Source organism: Mustelus asterias, chromosome 9, assembly GCF_964213995.1.
Source record: "Mustelus asterias chromosome 9, sMusAst1.hap1.1, whole genome shotgun sequence".
NCBI classification, from domain to species: domain Eukaryota; kingdom Metazoa; phylum Chordata; class Chondrichthyes; order Carcharhiniformes; family Triakidae; genus Mustelus; species Mustelus asterias.
Window position 1 is genome coordinate 15,719,973 of NC_135809.1, and position 24,219 is coordinate 15,744,191.

At 45.7% G+C, this 24,219-nt stretch overlaps 1 protein-coding gene across 2 annotated transcripts in view; it reads left to right on the forward strand.

Moving 5' to 3' along the window:
• Nucleotides 1-19,419, forward strand: part of LOC144499079 (protein kinase C-binding protein NELL2-like) — a 272,572-nt gene extending 253,153 nt beyond the window's left edge. For both annotated transcript variants that reach the window (XM_078221141.1, XM_078221142.1), the window contains 4 exons: nt 39-232; nt 6,368-6,544; nt 12,805-13,029; nt 18,877-19,419. In XM_078221141.1, coding sequence (XP_078077267.1) covers nt 39-232; nt 6,368-6,544; nt 12,805-13,029; nt 18,877-18,927 — 647 coding nt within the window. In that variant the 3' untranslated portion in view covers nt 18,928-19,419. The remainder of the gene's footprint in view (nt 1-38; nt 233-6,367; nt 6,545-12,804; nt 13,030-18,876) is intronic.
• The last annotated feature ends 4,800 nt before the right edge of the window (nt 19,420-24,219 follow it).

Sequence of the window (24,219 nt, forward strand, 5' to 3'; positions counted from 1 at the left end):
ATGTTCTGAAAAATAAATTTACATGTGTTATCTCCCAGACATTGACGAATGTGGGACCAAGAGACACAGTTGCACCAATGACACCATTTGCTTTAACCTCGAAGGAGGTTATGATTGTAGGTGCCCTCATGGGAAAAACTGCACCGGAGACTGTGTCCACGAAGGTAAAATAAAGCACAACGGACAGATTTGGGTATTAGAGAATGACAGGTGCTCAGTCTGTTCATGCCAGGTGAGTTCATATTTTAATTATTTTGTCAGCTTCTCATGTCAGTGAGATCGGTTTTCCTCTTTCCTCAGATGTCAGCCATAGATCAGTCGGCAGCACTGTCACCTCTAAGTCAGGAAGTTGTGGGTTCAAGTCCCACAGCGGCAAGTTGAATGATAAAGATTTAAGCGACACTGCTGTGTAGCATGGAAGCAGTGCTGCATTGTCAGAGGTGCCCTCTTTTGTGTGACACTCCTTAGGTGGTTGTATAATTCCTATGGTGCTATTTTGAAGAAGAATTAGGAAGTTATCTCTGGCGTCCTGCTCAATATTTATCCCTGAATTAACATCATTAAAACAGATGGTCTAATCTGTTGTGGAAGCTCGCAGCCATATACCCTACATCACAACAGTGACTACGCTACACTGGCTGGAAAGTGCTTTGAGGCACTCTGAGGTTGTGAAAGGCGCTATATAAATGTGGGATTCTTTTTTTTTTGCTTTTGCACACACACGCAACTGACACACTGGGCTGGATTTTATAGGGATGGGGGAATATTGCCCCCCTCCTCCTATCCACCCCATTAAAAAACCATTGGCTGCAAACCAACCAACTCTATAAAAAAAGGCTTCCCCATAGCAATAACATGCCGAGGGTGGTCTTAACAAGCAGACAGTGGTACATCCGTACCTTGGTGGAAGGAAGTCCCACCCTCGAGACCTGCCAGCCAATCAGCCCTTGTATTCCCAACAGCGCCAGAACTCATTAATGGGCACTGTTGGGACTGCAAGCAGCCCTGTGAAGAATTGGATCAAAGGATATGGGAGGGGAGGCTGGGGGGAGGCGGATTCAGGCTATTGAGTTGGATGATCAACCATGATTATAATGAATGGTGGAGCGTGCTCGAAGGCTGAATGGCCTCCTCCTACTCCTATTTTCTGTTTCTATGGTGATGTCGATTGAGGGATAAATGTTGGTCAGGACACCACAGATGAATTGCCCCCTGCTCTACTTTGAAATAGTGCCATTGGATCTTATATATCCACCCAAGCAGGAAGGTGGGGCCTTGGGTTAACAGATCATCTGAAAGATTGGACCTCTAACAGAGCAGTTCTCCCTCAGTATCACTGCGCTGGAGTGTAAGCCTTGGTTTATGTGTTTGAGGCCTGCAGTGGGACTTGATTCTGGATCCTTGAGATTCAGAGACAAGGAGACACATTATTGGCAGCTTAAGAAAATGATGGTGATTAACCTCCACCCTTGCTGTACAAGATCAAATCGAATCTCCATATAACAATTTATATTTATATAGGATCTTTAATGTAATAAAACAGGTGCGTTATGTGCGTTAACAGGAGCATTACGCCTTTGTTACCTTGAGACTTGACTATCCCAGTCCACTTGTGGCTGATTTCCACATTCTACCCTTTATAAACATGAGGTCCTCCAAATTCAGCTACCCGTATCTTAACTTGCAGCAAATCCAATTCCCCAATCATCCTAGTACTTGCTAACTTACACTGGCACCCAATCGAGCAGCACCTTGACTTGAAAATTCTCATCTTTGTTTTCAAATCCCTCCACGGATTCGACCCTCCCTGCCCCTGCAACCCCCTCCAGTCCCTCAACCCTCCGAGATACCTGTGCTCCTCTAATTCTGACAACTTGTGTATAGCCAACGCTATCGGTGATTGTGCCTTCAGTTGCCGAGGCACCAAGCTCTGAATTTCCTCCCTAAACCTCCCCGCCTCTCGAACTCACTTTAAAGCTTACCTCTTTGACTACGATTTGGCTATCTGAATGAATGTCCTGGATTTTCATTCCTCAGGTCGGTTCAGGGAGCCAGGAAGTCACCTTGGGAAAAAATGCCCTGAATGGCAGGATCATCATTTGGGGAGTAAGGGTGTGGGATAGAGTCAGGCCCACTGGCCACAGATCCAGCCTCAGTGGTTGTCGGGTATCTCAGTTCTCTGGGACACCTCCCATATTTTTTCATAAATATTAAGCCCTCCAGCCTACTCCCCTCACAGTCCCTCATCTTCCAGCCACTCCCCATGTCCATACATGCCAATTCTTGATTCCCCTCTCACCTCCACGGCCTCAATATACCCCCTGTGCCAACCTATTGGCAACTCATGCACTTCTTGGCTGGACTGTTTAATCTCTCAGAGCGCTGTCCTGCCATGATGGGTCTGGAAAATCCCAGCCAAAGATGTGCAGGTGTGGTTGATTGGTCATGCTAAATTGCCCCTTCGTGTCTGAGGGATTAGGAGGGTAAATATGTGGGGTTACGGGGATAGGGCCTGGGTGGGATTGTGGTCGGTGCAGACTCGATGGGCTGAATGGCCTCCTTCTGCACTGTAGAGATTCTATTCTATGATTCTAAAGTCAAGGGATTGGCCCTCAATATGGGCTGGAGGGAGAGGATAAGAGGACAGTGAGCCAAGAGGAGAGAGAGCATGATGAGATGAGATGAAGCTCTGAGGGAAGAAACCACTTGGGTGGGGGGGTGGGGGTAGAGAACGAGGATTTTAAAATCAGAGCAGAGAGGAATTGGGTGGCTCCACGGAAGGGAAACTGGAGGATTTTCTAAAATGGAAACAGAAAACCAGCATTGAGTTACCTTTATTCATTCACAGGACACAGGCACCACTCTTCACCAGCTGAGTGGCCTGCTGGTGGCCAGTTAAGAGTCAACCACTGGTATATACTGGAGATACCGAAATGTTCCAGTTTGCTGGCTTTTACCATTCATGTTGTGCCGTGGAACTGTGAATTGATGTAATTAACAGTCTAAGAACTTGTGTGATGAAAACAACATATTGCAACTTTTCTGCGCTTGTTTTGGCACATGTTTGGAAGAGTTTTAACACTCTTACTGTTTATTGCAGATTGGTTGAAGGTTATGCATTCAGCAGATGTTGCAATCTAATTACAAAAGAACAATAACACAGACTTTCCTTTTCAGCTGAATAACTGATTTATTGGTAATAATCCTTCAGCATGGTTTGTCCCGGTTCCAATAGCTGGTGTTCAGACTGCGATTAAAAACCTGCATCTTATTGTCTATGTGAATTATGCAAAAGGAAAAGAAAGGGAGAATTATGGAGGATTTATGCAGGTTTTTCAAAGACCAATTCATACTTACTTAGATATTCTTTTGGCTTGTATGAAAGAGAGAAGCTCTTTAGCCGACCCTAACTTTACATTTTCAGGAGCGCAAGGAACAGAGAAGCTGGCTGCCAAGTGCAATCATTTTCTACCTGATTAGTTTGAGGGGCAATCTAACTCAAGTGTTTAAAATTTAAAATGGATTAGATGGGTAGTGGCTAAGAAACTATTTTCCCTGATCGGAGATTCAGGAACAGGGGATTATATTCTTAAAATTAAAGTTAGGCAGAAGCACTTTTCATGCAAGGGGACATTGGAAATCTGGAACTCTTTTCCCCAAGAGGTTGCAGATTCTGAGGCAACAGGAGCTTTGAAGATAATAGATTGTTGTTTGGCAAGGGTTTCAAGGGATAATCAGGCTGGCAACAGCCTGAGGCTGGGCAGACAGTCAGCTACTCTGATGTAATTTCCAACCTTGGGGAATTCTCCAGCCGTTCACACCAGCAGGATTCTCCCTCCCGCTGCAGTGAACAGAGATTTGGCTGAGTGCCAAATTCTCCGAACGCTCTGGCAGCAGCGGCGGGCCGTGGACAGCCGGAGAATTCAGGCCTATAATCTACTCCTTCACTGAGATCCACCGCCCGTAGCTCCCCCGGCTCTATCTTTGCCACATCAATTCTCCATCAGCTTTAGACTTGTTTGTTTCAAAACATTCCGATCAGGGATTCCTGGAGCGGCACGGTGGTTAACACTGCTGCCTCACAGTGTGAGGGACCTCGGTTCGATTCCTGGCTTGGGTCACTGTCTGTGAGGAGTTTGCACATTCTCCCCATGTCTGCGTGGGTTTCCTCCCACAGTTCAAAGATGTGTGGGTTAGGTGGATCGGCCATTGCATCTTAGTCTCGGAGGTCTAGCTAGAGTAAATGCATGGCATTATGGGGAAGGGGCCTTGGTGGGATTGTGGCTGGTGCAGACACGATGGGCTGAATGGCCTCCTTTTGCACTGTGGGATTCTATGGTTCCCTCATCTTACAACCTCTGTAAATTTGACTGCCAAAACCCTGCTGCCCATGTACTAAATCGTACCTTGTCCCATCCGCCCATTGTTCCTATGTTGACTGAGCTACGTTGGCTCCTTGTCCAACAGCACCTTGATTTTTAAAATCATATGCTTGTTTTCAAATCCCAAATCCCTTCCTTGGGTTTGCTCCTCCTTGTCCCTGTAACCTTTTCCAGCCCAACAAGTCTCCAAGGCCACTAAGGTCAGTTCTGGCCTCTTGCACATTCCTAAATTTAATCACTCCACCATTGATGACTGTGCCTTCCATTGCTAACCCCCGAAACTTTGGAATTCCTCGATGAATCTCTCCAAGCCTCGAACTTGCCCTCCGAACGTTCCTGAAAACCTATTTCTTTGACTAAGCGTTTGATCATCTGCCCTAGCATCATCTTCATAGAATCACAGAATCATAGAATCCCTCCAGTGCAGAAGGAGGCCATTCAGCCCATCGAGTCTGCACAATCCCACCCAGGCCCTATTCCCGTAACCCTACATATTTGCCCTGCTAATCCCCCGACACTAGAATCAATTTAGCATGGCCAATCAACCTAACCTGCACATCTTTGGAATGTGGGAGGAAACTGGAGCACCCAAAAGAAACCCATGCAGACATAGAGAGAATGTGCAAACTCCACACAGACAGTGACCCGAAGCCGGGATTGAACCTGGGTCCCTGGCGCTGTGAGGCAGCAGTGCTAACCACTGTGCCATCGTGCCACCCCAACCTTATGTGACTTAGTGTTGAATGTTGATAACATTCCTGTGAGGTGCCTTGGGTAATGTTGAAGGTACGGTAGAAATGTAACCTGTTTTTTGTTGGTCTGGAGCTCAGGCAGGCAAATGATCTTGAGATTGAGCTGGAGATCAGCCGTGATCTAACTGAGATGCTCAAAGGTCTGACTGCCCTACTCCTGTCCTTGTGCTCCTAAGGAAGTGACTGATGGGCAACAGTTTGTTCTATCAGTTCTTGATCAGACTCTTTGTTGCGGAGTCTTATATAAACAAAACGGAGAAAGTAATAATTCTCGCTCTGCAAAAATCTCATTTCCTGGATGTTGGTAGTTAATGGAGAAACCTGTGTTGTTTTATTATATCTGTGTCCGATGTAGCTAAATTTCCCCAGTCTAAATATGGACTATGTATGGCAATGAACAGGCAAGCATTACAGAAATGGATTGGGTGGCGGGGATGCGGGAACAGAATTAATTAAAGATTGAAAGAAAGATAACATTGGGCCTATTAAACGTTACCTGTACAAGAACTGTAATCAGAGAGATTTAGATATCCAAGACAATATCAATTGCTGTTCAAACTCCCCGATTGCAATTGGACTGGTTGGAATCATAGAATCCTGACAGTGCAGAATGGGGCCATTCAGTCCATCGAGTCTACACCAACAACAATCCCACTTTATCCCCGTAACCCCATGTATTTACCCTGCTAGTCCCCTTGAAACTAAGGGGCAATTTAGCATGGCCGATCAACCTAACCTGCACACCTTTGGAGTGTGGGTGGAACCCGGAGGAAACCCACGCAGATACGGGGAGAACGTACAGACTCCGCACAGACAGTTATCCAAGGCCAGAATTGAACCCGGGCCCTGGAGCTGTGAGGCAGCAGTGCTAACCACTGGGCCACTGTGCTGCCCAAAGTCATGGTGTTCTCAGTGTGCCCCCTTACTCCAGCATTAGATGTCACTTAAGGATCTTTCTTCAGGGAAAAAGGCTTGTAGAACCAATGCTGTGGCACTACTTGTTGGACAATCTTGTAGAGACACTGAGACAGGCTGGAGAAACCAGCGATCCAGCCAGTCTAGTTCTGCTAGCTTAAAGCAAGAGTCCACAAAAGGGAAAAAAAACTAATGTTAAATAATGCGCGGTTGGAAATGTCTGTGAAGAAGGTGCACGTGAAATCATGCCTTCAAACTGCATTTGATAAACAATAATATCATCTGCTCCACCAACTTCCTGTTTTCATTCCCTGACAGACTGGCTTGGTGCTGTGTCGGCGAATGGTCTGTGACTGTGAAAACCCAACAGTAGATCTTTTCTGTTGTCCTGAGTGTGACCCACGACTGACAAGTCAATGCCTGAATCAAAAAGGAGATGTGACCTATAAAAGCGGAGACACTTGGGTGCAAGACTGTCAACAGTGCCACTGTGTGGTAAGCCATGGTTTCTTAAGAGGTGACACCTGGTCCACTTTCATGGATAGAATCTTTCATAGAATCCCTACAGTGCAGAAGGAGGCCATTGGACCCATTGAGTCGACAACCACAATCCCACCCAGGCCCTATCCCCAAACCCCATGCATTTACCCTAGCTAGTCCCCCTGACACTAAGGGGCAATTTAGCACACCAATCCACCTAACCCACACATCTTTGGGCTGTGGGAGGAAACTGGAGCACCCGGAGGAAACCCACACAGACACGGGGAGAACGTGCAGATTCCACACAGACAGTGACCCAAGCCGGGGAATCGAACCCGGGCCCCTGGTGCTGTGAGGCAGCAGTGCTAACCACTGTGCCAACATGCCACCCTTCAAAGTAAATACTTTGGGAGCAGCACGGTGACACAGTGGTTAGCACTGCTGCCGTGCAGCGCCAGGGACCCGGGTTCGATTCCCGGCTTGGGTCACTGTCTGCGTGGGCTTCCTCCAGGTGCTCCGGTTTCCCCCCCACAGCTCAAAGATGTGCAGGTTAGGTGCATTGGCCGTGCTAAATTCTCCCTCAGTGTACCCGAACAGGCACCGGAGTGTGGTGACTAGGGGATTTTCACAGTAACTTCATTCCAGTGTTAATGTAAGCCAACTTGTGACTAATGAATAAACTTTAAATACTCTCAGTCAATCCCATATAACGAAACACAATGATATATCAGGTTTGCGCATATCCCAAAGGAAGGAACTACTCACAAACTATTCCCACATACTGTGCAGGAAATCAACTCAACTCATAAATGATTGAAAAGGGTAACTTGACTAGTGTACAATGCAGAGGAAGAAAACAGCTGACTTTGCACAAAGTCACACACTATCTTTTACAATCTTATATAAGAATGTAATAGACATTACGAGCTTTCACACAATATTTGGCCACTTGGCTGAATGTTTTCCAATTCACTGTTTTATTATTGCGATACAAAGTCATCCATCGTAGTTGTTGACATTCAAACAAGAATATAGGGGGCCATCCTCTCATCCCACTGCGCTAAAAAATTAGTCATGATTTGGAGATGCCGGCGTTGGATTGGGGTAAACACAGTAAGAGTTTTAACAACACCAGGTTAAAGTCCAACAGGTTTATTTGGTAGCAAATGCCATTAGCTTTCGGAGCGCGCTGCCCCTTCGTCAGGTGGAGTGAGCGAAGGGGACAATTGGGGTTCCCCAGAGGTCGGGCGATGGGGGGGATGCTGCCCCCTGGGCATTGGCACCTTGGCAGTGCCAGCCTGTGCCCCGTGGTACTGCTCAAGGGGGCAGAGTGCCAATTCCCAGGGGCACATTGGTATTGCCCACCAGGCATGGGGCAGTGATTAGGAGGCAGGGCTATAGGGGCAGGGCCTGATGGGGGCAGGGCCTAGGGGGCAATCGGTGATGGGTGTGGGGGTCCCACTGACACTCTACATGGGGATCAGTGGGGGAAGCAGGGAGGCCAGCGATCGGGGTGGGCTGGGTGGGGGAGTTCAGCCTCGATGTGGTCAGCCAGCTTGGGGGGGGGTGGTGGGGGGGGACTGCGGGAGAGGAGTTGGGACTGCAAGGGGGGAGGGTTACTATCAGCGGGGGAATCACTGGAGGTTGTAGTGGGCCGGGAAGGGGGCTCGGGGCTGGGCCTGGAAATGGTCGGGGGGGCCAGCGATCGGGCTGTGGGGAGGCGGAGAACCGCACTGCGAGGGTTGTGACCTGGCCATGATCGAGCTGGCCAGCAATCAGAAAGTCATCAGTGCGGGGCCACTGTGCATGCGCTGATCTCGGCGCTGACAGATTGCCGCATACGCAGTGGCCCGCTCAGCCTGCTGATTTCAGCCTCTCCAGTGGGGATAGCTCCCACCCCTGATATTCGTGCTGGTGGCCTCTGCAGTGCGCAGAGTGTGGGCGATTCTTCTCTGAACTCCCACTGAAAGGAACAGCATGAATTACTCCAGTTTTTACACGAATTCGACACTTGGAATTTTTTTGAGAGAATTCTGCCCGTGATATAACTCCACTCAGTCTTCCCTTTCATCCTGTCCACTTGATTTATCCCAACTAATAAGGTGAAAACAATGGAAAACTCCAGTGTATCAATTAACAATGCACTAAAAATACTTCTTAAACTCTTCACCTCATAAAAGGAACGATAATGTCAACACAATGTGGGTAATTTATTGCTGGAGGAATGAAAATGAACAATAGAAAACTTGGGGCGGCACGGTGGCACCATGATTAGCACTGCTGCTTCACAGCACAGCGCCAGGGGCCCACGTTCAATTCCGGTCTCGGGTGACTGTCTGTGTGGAGTTTGTACGTTCTCCCCATGTCTGTGTGGGTTTCCTCTGGGTGCTCCGGTTTCCTCCCACAGTCCAAAGGTGTGCAGGTTAGGTGGATTGGCCATGCTAAATTGCCCCTCAGTGTCCCAAGATGTTAAAATAGTGGGATTAGTCGTGTAAATAGATGGGGTTATGGGGATAGGATGCTCTGTTGGAAAGAGTCGATGCAGACTTGATAGGCCAAATGGCCTGCTTTTGCACTGTAGGGATTCTATAATTCTATGTAAGAGGGGCAACTAGAATCATAGAAGAATCCCTACAGTGCAGAAGGGGGCTATTTGGCCCATTGAGCCTGCATCAACAATCATTTCACCCAGGCCCTATCCCTGTAACCCCATGTATATACCCCACTAATTCCCCCTGACACTAAGGGGTAATTTAACATGCCCAGTGCATCTAATTTGCACATCTTTGGACTGTGGGAGGAAACTAGAGCATGCAGAGGAAACTCACGCAGACATGGGGAGAATGTGCAGCTCCACACAGACAGTTACCCAAGGCCGGAATTGAATCCGGGTCCCTGACGCTGAGAGGCAGCGGTGCTAACCACTGTGCCACCGTGCTGCTCTACCCTAGGTTACACCTTATCCTTTGGAACAGAACACCTACTGGGGATGTTAAACTATTGGCTAATTCGTAAGACATCAAAAGTGACGATACATAAAGGGAGCATTGCATCCAATTGATTTCCAATGAATACAAAATTTAGGCAGCTTCAGAAAACTAGTCTTTTAAAGATCCCTGATATAATATACTTGTTGTTGCCTATGGCAGCACATTAGCTGAGGACATTGCTTTATATACATGAATGCCGATAACTCACTCCTGTTCTACCACAGTCTCTAAGTGCAATAATTCAGACCCATGTGCCAGACACAAGAAGCAAAACTTGGGGATCTGGATTATTTCCTTATTTTCTGAACCCAATGACTCCCTCAGGTGACACATATAAATCAAAATTTGACAGGCAAAGTTGCAATTCCAGTGGTGTTCTCGTAATATTAAAGCTGTTCAGGCTTAAAATGGGTAGATTTTGATTTGGATTCATTCACTCGGTGCTGAAAGAAGGGGTTGATGGAAATTGGTCATGTGCATCCTCACGACTGGTATTGTCTCCAGCTCATCTGAGTAAAAGCATCAAGGTTGGACGACCTGCCTTGTCAGCGCAGTACTCAATCGAGTCACAGGGCAGGGCACCGGGGACAAACTGGAGCAGAAGAAGAAAGGGAAGCACCTGTCTTCCTGGCTTCCTCCTTAAACAAAGAAGAACTCTAGAAGCGGTTGTAGGATTCATGAGCAGGGTAGACACAACACATTGAACCACAAAGGTTGTGAATGTAGCCCAGTCCATCACGCAAACTACCCTCCCATCTATTGATTCTGTCTACACTTCCCGCTGCCTCGGAAAAGCAGCCAGCATAATTAAAGATCCCACGCACCCAGGACAAATTCTTTTCCACCTTCTTCTGTTGGGAAAAAGATACAAAAGTCTGAGATCACGTATCAATCGACTCAAGAACAGCTCCTACCCTGCTGCCATCAGACTATTGAATGGACCGACCTCGCATTACGTTGATCTTTCTCTACACCCTAGCTATGACTGGAACACTACATTCTGCACCCTCTCCTTTCCTTCTCCCCTATTTACTCTGTTTTGTCTGTATAGTGCTCAAGAAACAATACTTTTCACTGTATCCCAATACACGTGACAATAAATCAAATAAAATCAAGTCACTCTCACCCCAATTCATTTCTCAACATGGTCCTTTAGCAAGCATCACATTTTAAATAAATGCATTAGAACCTCTAATGCCTGCTTTAGGCATCCACCAGGGACACCTTAAAAAAATGCCCACAAATTTAGCCATGATTTCAACATCTGCCCAGATTGGACAGAGGTCATTCAATTGCTAAACAGATACACTTTGTGCAGGTTTTATATCCAAAAAACAGGTGCAACTTATTCAAATTCCTACCCCAAAGACAGATTTGATTTTTAAAAGCTGTGTAAAACAATGCAAGTGGATAAGCAGCACATATACGCTGGAATTCTACTGCCTCACGCGCCACGGAATCGGAGCGGGCGAGGGGCGGACAACGGGAATGTCCGTTGACCTCGGATGGGAATTTCTGGTCTCGCTCGAGTGAGGCCATAAAATCCTGTCCCGTATTCCTGGTTTTTTAATATACGCTCCATCAATCCAAATGGAGCAGAACATTTCGATAGAAACATAGAAAATAGAAGCAGGAGTAGGCCATTTAGCCCTTCGAGCCTGCTCTGCCACTCATTTTGATCATTAAATGCAGCAAAGGTTACCAGACTGATTCCTGGGTTGGCAGGTCTGTCACATGGGCTGGAATTTTACCAGCATGCCCGCTTTGGAATCAGGACAGGCGAGGCTCGCAGAACAGAATTCTCCGTTGGCCTCGGGCGAGATTTTACGAGCCTCGCCCGAGCGAGGTTGTAAAAACCCGGCCATGAGGAGAGTCTGAGTCGGTTAGGATTGTATTCATTGGAGTTTAGAAAAGTCAGAGGAAAGTTTAGCAGGATTAGACAGGGTAGATTCAGAAAGAATGTTCCCGATGGTGGGGGAGTCCAGAACTAGGGGTCATAGTTTGAGGAAAAGGGGTAAATCTTTTCGGACTGAGGCGAGGAGAAATCTCCTCACTCAGAGGCTGGTGAATGTGTGGAATTCACTGCAGCAGAGAGTATTCTACACTTAATGATCAAATGAATGGCAGAACAAGCTTGAAGGGCTGAATGGCCTCCTCTTGCTTCTATTTTCTATGTTTCTATGTAAATGTTCGGCTCCATTTGGATTGATGGAGCGTGTATTAAAAAACAGGAGTACTGGGTGGGATTTTATGGCCTTGCTCGAGCGAGACTGGAAATTCCCGCCCAAGGTCAATGGACATTCCCTTGTCCACCCCTCACCCGCTCCAATTCAATAACCAGATTCCCCCTCCCCCCCCCATATCCCTTGATCCCTTTAGCCCCAAGAACTAAATCTAATTTCTTCTTGAAATCACACAATGTTTTGGCCTCAACTATTTTCTATGGTAGTGAATTCCACACATTCACCACTCTCTGGGTGAAGAAATGTCTCCTCACCTCAGTCCTAAAAGGTTTACCCCTTTTCCTCAAACTATGACCCCTAGTTCTGGACTCCCCCACCATTGGGAACATTCATTCTACCCAGTCTAATCCTCTTAGAATTTTATTAGTTTCTATGAGATCCCCACTCACTCCAAGATGGCGCTGGAGCGAGGCGACTTCTTGCAAGCTGTGCCCAGCATACCTTCTAATTCTACCTTTTACTCTTGTTCTATGACACCCTAGCTATGACTGTAACACTACATTCTGCACTGTCTCGTTTCCTTCTCTATGAACGGTATGCTTTGTCTGTATAGCGCGCAAGAAACAATACTTTTCACCGTATGTTCATACATGTCACAATAATAAATCAAATCAAAAATCACTCTTCTAAACTCCAGTGAATACAATCCTAACCGACTTAATCTCTCCTCATATGACAGACCTGCCATCCCAGGAATCAGTCCGGTAAACCTTTGCTGCATTTAAATCAACTAAACCACATACAATATGGGAAGTACATTGATTTTTGCCTGTGTGTATACTTGTAAATTGCAGCATCACTTACGAGTGGGGTGTTTTGTTTTTCATTGATTACGTTTAAGACATATAATTCCAGTTCAGTTCTGCCTTAAGCCACATATTTCCCTTAGGTTTCACATGTTCATGAGATGTGACCCAAGGCACTACATATTGACTTTGTAATGCAGTGCTGTGTATGCGCTTCCCAGTGTCGCTTCATATTGACTCTGCCTGCTTGTACAATGACTTAGATTCTTGCTCTTTTGTTTGTTTGTTTTTCTCAGCAAGGTGAGGTTGACTGCTGGCCTCTGCTGTGCCCAGAAGCTGACTGTGAATTTAGCATGATCCCCGAAGGTGAATGCTGCCCACAGTGCATTGCAGATCCCTGTCAAGCCAACAAGATCCGCAACGACATCACCAAGACTTGCATAGATGAGCTTAATTCGGTCCGCTTTACAGGATCCTCGTGGATAAAGCATGGCACAGAATGTACACTCTGTCAGTGCAAGGTGAGAATCAGCAGCAACTGTTGTTCCAGAACTGTAATATTCCACTGAAAGTCAGACTTGTATTTCTATAGAAACATAGAAGATAGGAGCAGGAAGAGGCCATTTGGCCCTTCGAGCCTCCTCCGCCATTCATCACGATCATGGTTGATCATCCAACTCAATAGCCTAATCTTGCTTTCTCCTCATAACCTTTGATCCCATTTGCCCCAAGTGCTATATTCAGTCACCTCTTGAATACATTCAATATTTTGGCATCAACTACTTCTTGTGGTAATGAATTCCACAGGCTCACCGCTCTTTGGCTGAAGAAATGTCTCCTCACCTCTGTCCTAAATGGTCTACCCTGAATCCTCAGACTGTGACCCCTGGTTCTGGACTCCCCCACCATCAGGAATATCCTCCCTGCATCTACCCTGTCTAGTCCTGTTAGAATTTTATAAGTCTCCATGAGATTCCCCCTCATTCGTCTGAACTCCAGCGAAAACAATCTTAATCTAGTCAATCTCTCTTCATATATGAGTCCTGCCATCCCTGAAATCAGCCTGGAAAACTTTCACTGCACTCCCACAAGAGCAAGAACATCCTTCCTCAGAAAAGGGGGCCAAAACTGCAAACATTACTCTGGGTGTGGCCTCACCAAGGTCCTGTATCTTCCTTCATTAACTGCTGTATGCCTAAAGAATGCCCATCTGAATACAGATTAGGTGCATTGGTTTGGTGCATTGGCCATACTAAATTCTCCCTCAGTGCACCCGAACAGGCGCCGGAGTGTGGTGACTCGGGGATTTTCACACTAACTTCATTGCAGTGTTAATGTAAGCCTACTTGTGACTAATAAATAAACTTTACAGTCACTGTTGTATTGTAGAAAACACAGCCAATTTGTGCATCGCAAGCTCCCACATAAAAACAACAAAATATAGCCAGATCTTCTTTTTAATTCATTGGATGTGGGTACTGTTGGCTGGACCAGCCCAACATTTGTCACCCATTCCTAATTGCCCTTGAAATTGAGCATTTGTTGCCCATTCTTAATTGTCCTAGAACTGAATGGCTTGCCAGGCCATTTCAGAGGGCCTTTAAGAGTCAGTAGCAATGTGGATCGTTGCAGGCCAGACCAGATAAGGACAGCAGATTTCCTCCCCTAAAGAACATTAGTGAACCAGGTGGGTTTTTACGACAGTGGTTTCACGGTCATCATTAATACCAGATTTTTATTGAATTCAAGTTTCATCATCTGCCGTGGTGGGATTTGAACTCAACTCCACCAGAGTCTTACCCTGGGTCTCTGGATTACTAGTCCTGAGACAATACTACTGTGCTAATGCCTCCCCAGATCACTGGCTTTAGTGACATAGGTTGAGGGATAAATATTGGCTAGGTCACAGGGGTGAGAATTCCCCAGTTCTTTTCAAAATAGTGCCAAACAAGGCCTCAGCTTAATGTTGGAAAAGGTGGAAAATAAAGAGAAAGACAAAGCTGAAATACAAACAGGAAACTACAATCAATCCTTCAATGTCTGAAAAGAGAGTATTTCATGTAGAGAATCACAGATGAAGTATATTTTCCAGTCATGTTTTACTAATTTGATGTATCCCAAACCATTTCTCAGACAGATAAACTAATATCGCCTTGTAAAACATAAATCAAAGCAGACTCTTACCTGATACATGCAAGATCATAGAATCCCTACAGTGCAGAAGGAGGCCATTCGGCCCATCAAGTCTGCAGCGACCACAATCCCACCCAGGCCGTATTCCCGTAACCCCACATATTTACCCTGCTAATCCTTTAGGATCAATTTAGCAAGGCCAATCAACCTAACTCACACATCTGTGGAAGGAAACCGGAGCACCCGGAGGAAACCCACGCAGGCACGGGGAGAATGTGCAAACTCCACACAGACAGTGACCTGAGGCCGGAGCTGAACCTGGGTCCCTGGCGCTGTGAGGCAGCAGTGCTAACCACTGTGCCACCGCGCAGCATTAATTATTTTAATTTTATTGAGCCACCAACATGTGAGTAAAGAATAATGGCAAGCCAGGAATAATTACAAGGTCGTATTCTTTGAGGCCAGGGCTCAGGTATGTTGTAAGTAAAAGCTTATAATACAAGCTGAACCATGGATTATATACAGGCTTCAAATCACTTCCAAATGTCAACTATTTTGCACAATATATAGTATGAAGTGCATGGAGGCAGACAGCAGTTCTGTTCTCTTTTGGCTACTAATAGGATGCATAGAGTCACAGAGGTCTGCAGCACAGAAAAGGCCCATCACATCTGTACCAGTCAAAAACAAACATCTAACTAGGGCAAACACCTAACTATTCTATCTAGGGCGGCATGGTAGCACAGTGGTTAGCACTGCTACTTCACAGCTCCAGGGACCTGGGTTCGATTCCCGGCTTGGGTCACTGTCTGTGTGGAGTTTGCACATTCTCCTCGTGTCTGTGTGGGTTTCCTCCCACAGTCCAAAGATGTGCGGGTTAGGTTGATTGGCCATGCTAAAATTGTCCCTTAGTGTCCTGAGATGCATAGATTAGAGAGATTAGCAGGTAAAATATTTAGGGATATGGGGGTAGGGCCTGGGTGGGATTGTGGTTGGTGCAGACTTGATGGGCCAAATGGCCTCTTTCTGCATTGTAGGGATTCTAGTAGATTCTAGTATTCTAATCCTATTTTCCAGCACTTGGCCCATAACCTTGTCTGCCTTGGTATCGCAAACGCATATCTAAATACTTCTTAAATGTTATGAGGGTCTCTGCCTCCACCACCCTTTCAGGCAATGAGTTCCAGACTCCCACCACCCTCTGGGTGTAAAAGTTTTTTCTCACATCCATTCTAAGCCCCTTACCTTACATCTGTGCCCCTTGGTGATTGGGTCCCTCCACCAAGGGGAAAAGTTTCTTCCTGTTTTTCTATGCCCCTCATAATTTTACACATCTCAATCATGTCCCTCCTCAATCTCCTCTGCTCCAAGGAAAACAATCCCAGCCCATCCAATCTCTCTTCATAACTAAAACTCTCCAGTCCAGGCAACATTGTATGCCATTTGTCTGTAACGATGGGGATTTTTTAAACAAGAGATCAATTATTATTGGAAAATAACACCAACAGTTTGTGTATTAAATAGAACAAAAAGCTCCTGACATTTTTTTAGATCAATTTAACAATTCTTCCTCTGCAGCATTATTCTGAACATGTTTCTTCTTCATTTCGATGTAGTTTAAATTTAGAGCGTAGCTTTAGTTTAGGGCTGTGCAGATTAATAGGTAGCAATTGATTATTTAGTTACACAAATGTAATTAATTATTTATGGGCTTGTAATTGAGTCAGTGAGTCAGTGAGCACGATATAGTTCTGTGGATGCAGTATGCTGGCTTTCTCTCTTCATAAGATAACTGTGAGAATGGATTTTTTAATTCCAATTTGTTAGTGATCTGAAATTCCTTCAGTGTGATGCCAGCATAATATAGAACAATACATTAAAGCACATATTTAACTGGGCCATTAAATCCTGTGCAATAACTTATTGTTTCAGAATGTATAATTAATCACCTCTTTAATTGACAGGACGTTTGGTTTCTAAGATAATTGGCTGACGCACGTACATCTGAGTGTGCTTCTGAGAAACTAAGATTTTTTCTCAGTAATGGGTGCATGAAATCAACTGCCCCCCCCCCCCCCCCCCCCCCCGTCCTGAAAAAAAAGCAGCTAGCGCTGTTTTCACTCCTTCGGAAAGGACCCCAATAAGTATCTTATTAGGAGTAAGATTGACAGTTACAAAAATAAGAAAAGAAAGGGACTGTCAAATACACAACAGATTACAATGATTTTTTTTTGTACTGTTGGGACCATGGAAATGTCATCCCTGAAAAAAGAAACAGCTAAAGTTGAATAATGAAGGAGTTCGACTCAGTCGCTGTTACGGTTCCAGGGAAAAAATTATGCAGAACTTTCTGTCAGCGGATTAAATAAGTGGAGCAGAGTCCTTGATAGAGCATCTTGCTTATGGTTTGAGAAAGGAATAGGCCTGTTTCTGATCAATGTGTTCCAACAACACCATGCTGTAATCACTAATGAGTGATGGGATAGGTTTTCCACACTGACATGAAATACTCATTAGTACAACTCTTAATCATTGGATTTAAGAATTTCTTAATATTCATCCATAAATTATATGCACCAGGGCATGTTTTTATTATATATTTAGAAGACAACTCTGTTCAAACTTAGCACAGATTTTTGATGCCATTGATAATTTATTGACACAATTGACACAGCTTTGATGTTGTATTTGGCATCGAGGTGAGCTTCTGATTGCATTTCTGCCCCTGCCTCAGCTCATCTCCTGGTGAAACCCCCATCCATCTCTTGGCTACCCCTAGACTAGACTATTTCAACCTTTCCTTGGCCAGTGGACCATCTTCTGCCTTACATCTGTGCAGCCCAATTCCTAACTCGCAGGACAAACTATTTGCCTATGTGTTTGTCAGCATCCCTGGTGCAGCATTTCCTGAATTTTCAAATTCACACCTTCATTTTCAAATCCTTCCTTGGCCTCACCTCTCCCTATCTCTATGATTTTTCCAGCCCTATAACCCTCTGAGATATCAGCACCGTTGAAATTCCGCGCTCCCCAGCACCACTGATTTGAATTATCTCACCATAATTGGCAGCCATGCCGACAGCTGCCTATAGGCCCTAATCTCTGGAAGACCCTCATTGTACCTCTCTGCACCTCGCCCACTCTCTCCTCCCTTAAGACGCTTTTTAAAATCTACCTCTTTGACTAAGCTTTTGGTCTGACTCTCTCCTTATGTGGCTCACTGTCAAATCTTGTCTGGTGTGAAATATCTATCATTTCACAACATCAAAAGCACCAAATAGAATCATAGAATCCCTACAGTGCAGAAGGAGGCCATTTGGCCCATCAACCCCGCACCAACCCTCTAACAGAACATCCTACTAAGGCCCACCCACTGCTCTATCCCCCTAATCCCATGCATTTACCCGCTATTGCCCTAACCTACACATCTTGGGACATTAAGGGAAAATTTAGCATGGCCAATCCACCTAGCCTGCACATTTTTGGAGTGTGGCAGGAAACCGGAGCACCCGGAGGAAACCCACACAGACACGGGGAGAAAGTGCAAACTCCACACAGACAGTGACCCGAGGCCAGAATTGAACCTGGGACCCTGGCGCTGTGAGGCAGCAGTGCTAACCACTGTGCCACCACATGAACAACTATAAATTGCATTTGAGGGTGGAAAGATGGCACATTGGTTAGCACTGCTGCCTCACTACTCGAGACCTAGGGTCGATTTTGGCCTTGGCTGACTATGCGGAGTTCACACCCACAAAGTCCAAAGATGTGCGGGTTAGGTTGGCCATGCTAAATTGACCGTCATGTCAGGGGAATTAGCAGGGTAAATGCGTGTGGTTACAGGAATAGGGCATGGGTGGGATTGTGAGCGGTACAGATTCGATGGGCCGAATGGCCTCCTTCTGTACTGTAGGGATTGTATGATTCTATATCCCTTTGATTTGAATTCAGTTTTAAGATTGATTGTTATATGACTTTGAAATGAACATTGGGCCGGAATTTTCCAGTCTTTCAGGTCGGGCGGGATTCTCCAGTCCTGCTGCAGTGAACGGATATTTGGCTGAACACCAAATTCTCCATCCTCGCTTGCAGTGGGAGGTGGGGGGGCAAGACCGGCTGGAGAATTCTGGCCAGATCTTTAAATGTGGCAATCTGAAAGGATGTTGGAGCATTGTGAGCTTTACTCTGTCTCTATCTTATGTACTTTTTTCTCCCCCCCTCCGCCCTTCCTCCAGAACGGTCACGTCTGTTGCTTAGTGGACCCCCAGTGCCTTCAGCAACTCTGAACCATAAAGCACTCTGCATAAGCATTTGTTGTGCCATTTGTATGGAATTCCTATCTATTCTGCAGGGCAAGAGTTAACACCGATACTAAGCTCTCTTCAAGAACAACTTTCCTATCAGAAAACAAATTTATACCAAATACTAGATTTACGTTCAACCAAAACCGAAGCTGTTATCGTCACGAGGAAACCACATTTCTAGCAAGGACTGAGTTGTGCTGGAGTTAAATCACTTGTGGCCACTTTGCAACCATTTGGAAGCAAGTGCAAACTTGTTAGATTGTATGTGAAAAAAAAATGTTTTAACAACAGGTTTAGAAAGAATATATGTGCGAGCATGACGTGAGAGCGAGGATCTCAATGCAAGGGAAGTCATGTGATGTATTTTTTCTGTTATTTGTTTGGATTGTTGTTTTCCAGTTCAAATGATTGCTGACTTGCTTGTCTTAGTGCAAATACGTCAAATTTAAATTAAAACAATTTTCATTCAATTTCAAAATTGCCTATCTCCTTCAATTCAACTCTACATTTTAGCACTTGAACTTTGTCACATATGGCGCAGGTTGACACCCTTGTCACTCAGGCCGGAGTTTTGTCAACACAGAGGGGGCCCAAGTGACAGGCCGAAAAGCTGGGGCTAACACTGCTGCAGCTGTTTGTGGTACATTGGGCCACATTTTTCTGACCGCAAGCTCATGTCTCTTGCCCATCTCCACGAGTTAGAGGACTGGCAGCCATTGGAAGTGCTAGCCACCATGGGAGCAGGCCGCCATCACCACCGGTGAAGGGATCAGAGGTTGTTGGAGCCAGAGAGGCAGGCCCCGGTGAGGGGGAGGCAGAATGGGGCAGGGACTAAAATGGAAAGTGCCGGAAAAACTCAGTAGGTCTGACAGCATCTGTGGAGGGAGAACGTCTCGAGTCTGGATGACCCTTCGTCAGGGCAGAGTGGTGCAGGCGTTGGTGACAGTGGTGGCTGGGTGGCCTCTGTTGCTGGGAGATCCCAGCTTGGGCCAAAGACTGCCCAATAAGGAAGGCAAACCTCCTCACCACCTGTGCCTGTCGGGCAGTCACCAGAGTTCACCAGGTGGTCTTTCCACCTGGCGGAGCGGCCATCCACCATTAGTAAAATGCCAATGGTAGCAGAAAGAAGCCCTTAATTAGCCACTTAAGTGGCTCAATTGGCCTCTGGGTGGGTGGGCTGCCTTCCACCTTCCCTGCTGCTTGTAAAATGTAATTGTAGAAGGCAATAGGGATTCCTATACTCACCTTCCTTCACCATTTTATTGGCTCTTCTACCTCCCAAGCCACTCCTGGTGGGATAGAATTCCAGCCCAAGGTAGTATTTGACCAAATGTGGCATCAAGGAGCCGTGGTAAAATTGACGGAATTGGGGGTAAACTTTCCACTAGCTGGAGCCTTGCTGAACATAAAAGAAAGATGGGTGTGGTTGTTGGAGGTCAGTCTTCTCAGTCACAGGGACACCACAGCAGGAGGTCCTCAGGGTAGTGTCTTAAGCCTAACCATCTTCAGCTGCTTCTTCAATGACCTTTTATCCATCATTAGACCAGAAGTGGGGATCTTCACCAATGACACCAGTGGTAAGTTTCATTTTTAGTTCTCAGATAGTGAAGCAGTCCATCCCTGGATACAGCAGCTCTGAACAACCTTTGAACTTCGGCTGATAAGCGGCAGGTAACATACATCAGTCTCAGCCAATGACCATCTCCAACAAATAAAGTCTAACCACCTCCCCTTGCTATTCAATGGCATTAATAACATTGAATCCTTCCACATTCAACATCCCAGGGGTTACCATTAGCCAGAAACTTGACTGGACCAGTACATAAATACGATGGCTCCAAGAGTAGGTCAAAAGCTGAATATTTTGCAGGGAGTAACTTACCATCTGAGTCCCCAAAAGCCTTCCTGCCATTTAAAAAGTAAAATTAAAAAGTTTATTTATTAGTCACAAATAAGGCTTACATTAACACTGCAATGAAGTTACTGTGAAATTCCCCTTGTTGCCACACTTCAGTACCTGTTCAGGTCAATGCACCTAACCACCACATCTTTCAGACTGTTGGAGGAAATCGGAGCATCCGAAGGAAACCCACGCAGACACAAGGAGAACGTGCAAACTCCATACAGACAGTGACCCAAGCCAGGAATCAAACTCGGGTCCCTGGTGCTGTGAAGCAGCAGTGCCAACCACTGTACCATTTCATTTATAAGGCACAACGGGAATGTGATGGAATACTCTCCACTTGTCTGGATGAGCTCAACTCCAACAATACTTGAGGAGCTCAATGTCATCCAGGTCAAAGCTACCGCTCTGCTTGATACTAATGTTTCCTTTAAGATTTAGTTGTTTTAAGTGATCCTTTGGGCAGCTATAAACGCACAGAACTTTTCACAGGACACGGCCTGTACGGTAGCTTTCAACCAGCCCTGAATACACACAGCTTAGCAAGAACATTGGCATCTCATCCATCACCAGCACACTGCGTCTTCAGGGTTGACCATCTGTCAACTGCACTGCAACAAGTGGCCAAACTTTCTTCAGCGGCTCCTTCCTAACCTGTGAAATCGAACGTATAGAAAGACAAGGGCAGCAAACACATGGGAATCCCATTACGTCCTCATCCCTCACCATCCAGACTTGGAAATAGATTGCCATTCCCTCACTGCTGCTGGCACAAAATCCTGGAACTATCTCCCTCCTTAATTGTGCGATGGGAATGCCTACCCCTCACTTTCTGCACCTGTTCAAGAAGTCTCACGACTACCTTCTCAAGAGTAATGAGGAATAAGATGCTGATTTTGCAGTGATCCCCCAGCCCATGATTGAATAAAAGATTGATGAAATTCTAGCATCATTTAGAGCAGGAGGAGGCCAGTAAGCCCGTTGTGTCAACGCCGGATCTTTTAAGAGATATTTAATTAGCCCCATTTCTTTACTCTTTCCCAAATCCTTCGCTCTTCCCCATAGCGCTGTGAATTTTTCCATTCCAAATCGGTACACAATTCCCTTCTGATATCTGTTGTTGAATCTGCTTCTATTATGGTTGAGACCTGCGGCAGGATTTTATGGCCTCGCTCAAGCGTGACCAGAAATTCCTGTCCGAGGTCAACGAATATTTCCGTTGTCCGCCCCTCGCCTGCTCTGATTCCGTGGCGGGCAGGGCCATTGAATTCCGATGGTGATATTGAGACTAATAATAGACCATGAGGTCAGTGGTAATAAACTAACTGGAACAGTTTATTAACATGTCTTTATCCCAGCACAGTCAGCACGAGATTGGCGAGGCAAGCTCCACGCAGGTGGAGCTTGAGTCCCGGGTCACCTGATCTGTTCTCTGAAAGGGACATGCCCCAAAATACATAACAGCTTCCACTACCCTTTCAGCAGTGCATTACAGATTGTAGCATAAAATAATTCTTGTCTCCACTCTGGTCCTGTCTTAATTACCTTAAATCTGTGTCCTCGTATTACCCAACTGCCTTATAGTAGAAACATTTTCACCACATCTACTCTTTGTGACTGTGAATCCCTTTGAAATCTCCCCTTTTCACTCTCTGACGAATGAGGAAGAATCACAACTTCTCTAGTCTTTCCACGTAACTGGAGCCCTTCATTCCTGGTATCCTTCTAATGAACCTCCTCTGTCCCCTCTCCATTGCTTAAATACCCTTCCGAATGTGTGGTGCCCTGAACGTGACACAATAACCCAGCTGGGAAAGAGCAATAACTGGTTTTACGTGCTTTTCAGCATTAGATTTCATCAGTCCAATAGAGTATAAAACGCTTTCAACATCTACAATAAACTCCATTGTGAAGGTCAAGAAATGTCCTTTGCAACCAGTGAAGGATTTTATTAATAATGGAAATAGAAGTTTTACCAAAGCTTTAAAAATGTTACAATGCACTCATCAATGTTCTTCTATTTTCTTTGATCAGTTGGTTGTGTGTGAATCATGGCATGTGATATGTAATCATAAACTATTATTACAATCAGGTGAGGAGGCTATGAATGGTTTCCTTATTTTCCGTCTTCTTATTTGACCACAACAGGCGACATTCCCCGACCTCCCAGCCCTGTGTTTCCCACCGGCAGGAGGTGCCGCTTTGTTTGCCGGCGGTGGGATTCTCTGGTCCCGCAGCTGTCGATGGGAATTCCCATTGATGTCACCCCACACCAGTGGGAAACCCGTGGGCAGGGGTATGCTACCGGTGGGACTGGAGAATCCCGCTGGTGTGAATGGCTGGAGAATTCCGGAGTCTGTGCATTCTCCCCGTACCTGCGTGTGTTTCCTCCGGATGCTCCGGTTTCCTCCCACAGTCCAAAGATGTGCTGGTTAGGCTGATTGGCCGTGATAAATTGACCCTAGTGTCAGGGGATTAGCAGGGTAAACATGTGGGGTTACAGGAATAGGGCCTGGTGGGATTGTGGTTGGTGCAGACTCGATGGGCTGAATGGCCTCCTTTTGTACTGTAGGGATTCTGTGAACGTGACTATGAATTCCAGGCAACATTTTTTTTGTTTGAAAAGGATATACTTGCCAATGCAGCAGTTGACTGTTTGGTTTAACTGTGATCATAAAAAAACCAACTGGACAGGTTTTCTTGAGTTTAACAAAGTTAGATAGTGGATAGTCAGATGCTCTTTCCTAGGGTAGAAAAGTCAAGTACTAGGGGACATAGGTTTAAGGTGTGAGGGGCAAGGTTTAAAGGAGATGTACGAGACAAGTTTTTTTACACAGAAGGTGGTGGGTGCCTGGAACTCGCTCCCAGGGAAGGTAGTGGAAGCAGATACGGTAGTGACTTTTAAGGGGCGTCTGGACAAATACGTGAATAGGATGGGAATAGCGGGATATGGTCCCTGGAAGGGTAGGAGGTTTTAGTTCAGTCGGGTAGCATGGAGGGCCGAAGGGCCCGTTCCTATGCTGTAATTTTCTTTGTTCCTTGTTCTAACCACTGTGCCACCGTGCTGCCCACAATTGTGCCTCCTCAACTCCCTCTCAAAATTTATTTCAGCCGCATCCTCAAGCAGAAGTTCTAAGAGTGAACTTGCTAATTTAATCATCACTAGCAGGCAATTTAAAACAAATAAATCACATTTGAGATAACTTTAAATGTAAATTCCAGAGCTGTAGGATAGTGTGAGATCCCACAGCAATGCCCTATCCTCACAATGCTGTTAATGAAAACATGCAACAAGCTCTAGAAGAAATGATTAAATGTGGCTTTCTCTTGGCATTGCAACTATTCAAAGATTCACATTAATGGAATTAGAT